The following is a 4740-nucleotide window of genomic DNA, read 5'->3' as shown; positions in this document are numbered from 1 at the left end:
AGCTTTTTCAGGATCCAGTACAGTCCTGAGACACTTGCCTGGGTTCAGTGTCTTCCTCATCAGGAGAAACCTCAGCCCTGAGCCCATAAGAGACAGAGACCAGAGCTGGAGGAGAGGGGGCAGCTCAGTCAGTAAACTGTCTGCCTTGTAAGCATGAGGACCGAAATTGGGTCCCCAGTAGCTGCACTCAGAGAGATGGTTGGTGGGGTGCAACCGCAATGCTGAGGTGAGAGACACAGGTGGGTTTCTGGGGCTTTGGGGCCAGCCTGCAGTACTTAGCAAGTTCCTGGCCATTGAGAGATCCTCTTTCAAAAAAAAAGGTGGATGACAGCTCAGTAGATAAAGGAGCTTGCTTTAGTCCCAGGCCCCACACAGTAGAGAGAGAGAACCAACTCTCACAGGTTGTCCTGTGAGTGGAGCTCAGAGGGATCTCTACTCTCTATGCCAGCACCCCAAACACACACTGTAACTAAATAAAATGCAATACGCTCTTTTAAAAGGTAGATGGTGCCTGGGTAACAACACCCCGAGTTGTCCTCTGATTTCCACAGGCACAGAGAGCACAAGCTCTGAAGAGAAAGTCCCGGCACCTAGGAAACCCGGCCCCCAATGCCGAAGCCACAGGGGATGGAGCTGTCCTTCCCAGCCCCAGCCTTGCCCAGCACTGTGGTGGCCATTGACTGGATTTCTACACACAGGAACTGAGGCCACGGGAATGGAAAGGAAGGAAGGAAGGGAGATAGCGTGGGGATCAAAATTTATATCCCTGTCCAGGGCTGGATGCCACCACCATCATGGACACTGGTGGATACAGCAAGCTGGATACTGCAGTCGAGGAGGTCCCCAGAGGTATGAGCAAAGAGATTACCTCGTTGTCGTCCTCCATGAGTCCCTCTGCTCTAACGTCGGGGGGGGGGGGGGGTGTTGGGGAGAAGAGACAAGACCATGCAGGAGACACCAGTGTATGGACAGGACTGCAGAATGGTGGTGTCTGCACCCTGGGCGAGGACTCTCCAGGATCCAAAAGGCTGGATCCTGGACTGGGGAAAGGTATCCCTTGAGTCTCCCCCAGGAAACCAGCCATAGGCCCAGTTACACTGGCATCATAATTCTAACTCTGTCACTTAGGGACCACATGGTGGTAGGGAGGGTGATTAAGCTATCTGTACCTCCACCCTGGAGGAGTCAAGAATCCATCCGTGTTCTACTAGGGCAGTTGGGACGCTGGGAGTACTACAAACAAAGAATTTTCTTCCTGGTCTTGGCTTTCCTGGTGGCCACAATGCTATGGGCTCTCGTTCTGAGCACCCTATTGTCCAAGGGTGAGTGATTCTTTTTACGTGTACATGTATGTGCCTGTGTGAGGGTGTGACACGCGTGTACAAGTGCCCACAGAAGCCAGATGGCATCAGCTCCCCTAGAGCTAGAGTTACAAACAGTCGTGAGCTATCTCATGTGGGTGCTGAGAACCGAACTCAGGTTCTCTGGAAGAGCAGCTGGCTCTAACCCTCTGAACCATCTCTCCAGCCCACGGGAATGGCCCTTTAACTGGGACAAGGTGTAGGCCGCCGGCAGGGGAAGGCACAAACCTGTTCCCTCTGTGTGCACCAGATGGGGTCCTGGATGTCAGGGAGCATAAACTGGGGGTTCTCAACCTGTGGGTCTCGACCTTGCAGTGATGAAGTAGCAACGACAATAATTTTATGGTTGGGGTGGGGGAGTCACCGCAACATGAGAAACTGTATTAAAGGGTTGAAGCATTAGGCAGGTTTACTGGTGTAAACCAAACATGTACCTGTTTGGTTCTGTGTGATGCATGTCTCCTCTCCGTACCCGAGTGACCTGTGCCTCTGTGGATACCAAAACACGGGTCCTCACACCCTCTGGGAAGGCGGAAGGTTCCCAACTCCTGCTGCTTCTCTCTGCAGCCTCCAGCCAGCGCAGGATGCTGCTCAGCCACCAGGACCTGCTGAAGACAAACGGTGCGTGCGGAGCTGCCGAGCAAGGCGTCTGCGCCCCCTGGCGGTAGGAGGTGGGACTGCCGGGGAGCCAGAGACCGGATAGTGAATAGCTGAGTCCCGGGAAAGGGGGCTGATCCTGCATTGGAGAAGGGTCCCCTGACCTAGTGTGTGTGTGGCGGGGGGGTCATTCCAGCCTCAGAGCAAAAGATGATGTTGAGTGCCCTGAAAGAGGATGTCGGAGCCTGCAGGAACTGCTGTAAGGAACGGGCTTGGTGGAGGCTTTTGAGCTGTGGGGCTGGGAAACGGGACAGGTGGGGTGGCAGAGGCACGTGGGGGAGAGGCGGGCTGGCCTCAGAAGGTCGCCCCATCCCCACATAGGCTCCGGGATTAAAGCGCAGTTGCAAGCCACACTCGCTGAGTTTAAGGACACACAGGCAAAGCTGATGGAGCAGGAGAGCACCCTTAAAGAACTGCAGGAGCATGGTGAGACCTGAAGCTGAGCACAACCCCCTCCCTGACCCCTGACTTTCCCCGACCCCTGACCTTCCACGCCCGCCCGACCATAGCCACACCCCTTCTCTGCAGTACAGTCCTGAGTCCTCAGGTCCCTGATGATGGAACCTAGGGCTTCACATGCTAGGCAGGCTTTCCTCACTGTCCCCCAGCCCCTTGCTGGGGGATTCTAGGCAGATGCTCAAACACCAGCCTCGTTTTACATTTTATTTTGAGACAGGGTCTCACTAAGTTGCCCGGGATGAACTTAAACTCTGTAGCCCAATTTAGCCTTGAACTTGCAATCCTCCTCTGCCTCAGCCTTCAGGAGTAACTGAAACCACCCCACCCAGACGGAAGTTGTTCTTGACCCCAATACCAACCATGAACTGACAATGGACATAGACCTTGACCTATATGTAAGTCCCAATCTTAACGCAGCTCTAAATGTCCACTGTTCTGACCCTGTAGTGACCCAGGGCTTGGCTAAAGCAGGCAGAGATCGTGAGGACATGCGCAGTGAGCTGCTCCAGGCGCTGGAAGCTGTCAGGCAACAGAACAGTGAGCAAGGATGGGGGGAGTGGACCCTGCCTGGGGCTTTCAAGGCTTCAATTTCCACCAGACAAGCCCTTTGACCTAAACCGTGTTTCTTCGGTGTGTAACACCCTCCATGGCATTCCAGTGGCCCCATTCCATAACAATCCATCTCTCTGACTCTCACCACCCAACAGGAACCTGTGAGCAGTGCCCCACATCGTGGTTATACTTCCAAGGCTCCTGCTATTATTTCTCTGAGACACAGGCTATATGGGGCACAGCACAGAGCTACTGTTCAGGCCATGGTGCCCACTTGGTGATTGTCAAAGGCCCAGATGAGCAGGTATGCAGCTGGGACTTGGCAAAGGAGAATCAGAGTTCACCTGAACTGATGTGGTCCGGGATGTCAGGCAGACAGACTTGGCCAACTGGCATCTCCACTCCCTTCCAGGGCTTCCTGAGTCAGCATACACATGGCAGAGGCTACTGGTTGGGTCTGAAAGCGATTCGCCGCCTTGGCAAGATTCAAAGCTACCAATGGGTAGATGGAGTCTCACTCACCTTCAGGTAAAGAGAAGGCTCCAAGAGAGATTTGAAAAGAGAGTTAAGTTTGATCCTAAGGAAAATGTTTTTGGATATGTCTAAAAGACTAGATTCCTGGGAGAGGATTGTTGCTGATGCTTTGGTGGGTGGGTGTATATGGTGCTGTGCACACCCATGTATGCTCATGCAAAGGCTAGGAGAGAACTCTGGATATTCTGTTCTACCATTCCTTGCTTTATTCCATTAAGACAGGGTCTCTCAGTGAACCTAGATCTAGGTTGACTAACAGCCAGAAAAACCCAGCGACTCTCCAGTCTCCAAACCCCACCCTGCTAGGATTATAAACACATACACAGCCACACCTGGATTTTTATGTAACTAATTGGGATTTGAACTCAAGTCCTTATGTTTGTTTAACAAGCATTCTTTTTCACTGAGCAATCTCCACTGTCCCTAAACTAACTTTTTAAGAATGGAAAAGCTAGATCCTGGGAATTGGCTAAGAGTTAAATTCTGAGCCCTTACAAATGTACACTGCAGATATAAACTCAAATGAGACATTTAAGGTATCTATCCCAGAGCCAAGCAACAAGAGAAGGAAAGCTGAACCCTAGGTCTATCGTCAGCCCAGACTCACAGTAACAACCCCCCCCCCAAATGAACCACCACAGCCACTGGAACTCTGGAGAGCCCAACGATTCCAGAGGACATGAGGATTGTGTCATGATGCTACACTCGGGGCTGTGGAATGATGCACCGTGTACCAATGAGAAGGATGGCTGGATCTGTGAGAAGAGGAGCAGCTGCTGATGCTGCCCAATGTCCCAGTGCCGTGCCCATTGCCTCAGGGTGAATCAGAAGTGTGGCTCGTGTTCCTTGAGCCCACCACCGAGGTTTTTTTTTTCTTTCTAATGCACCATTACTAGAACCACTCAACCTCACCAGTGAATGCTTTGGGGTCCCCAGCTCAAACTCACAAAATACCCTAAACCTCCCAGCTAACCTGACTTTTGTCAATTTCAATATCCCTGCTCTAAAGCTTTGGTCATCCGACCCCCCACCTACCTTCCTAGACAGTGTTAGAGCTATTGTACCTTCCTGTATCCTCCCAGACTATCCATCTGACTTGAGCTGTCTCCACAGAGAGAAGATCAATAAATGTCTGAGAGATGAATCTAAGCTCTGAGTCTGTGTTGTTAGAGAAGAG

The 4740-nt window shown here is 52.0% G+C and overlaps 1 protein-coding gene across 1 annotated transcript; it reads left to right on the top strand.

Annotated features, from left to right (window-relative positions):
* The first annotated feature begins 794 nt into the window (after positions 1-794).
* LOC118568979 (C-type lectin domain family 4 member G-like) lies at positions 795-4343 on the top strand. The gene is made up of 9 exons (XM_036166577.1): positions 795-849; positions 1212-1322; positions 1929-1982; positions 2155-2217; positions 2340-2444; positions 2925-3014; positions 3185-3333; positions 3442-3557; positions 4205-4343. Exons 1-9 carry the CDS (start codon positions 795-797, stop codon positions 4341-4343), a joined length of 882 nt encoding a protein of 293 aa, XP_036022470.1.
* The last annotated feature ends 397 nt before the right edge of the window (positions 4344-4740 follow it).

This window comes from Onychomys torridus, chromosome 17 (genome assembly GCF_903995425.1).
Source record: "Onychomys torridus chromosome 17, mOncTor1.1, whole genome shotgun sequence".
Lineage (NCBI taxonomy): Eukaryota > Metazoa > Chordata > Mammalia > Rodentia > Cricetidae > Onychomys > Onychomys torridus.
Note: the sequence above shows the minus strand (reverse complement) of the source record. Positions and strands in the feature narration are given on the sequence as shown.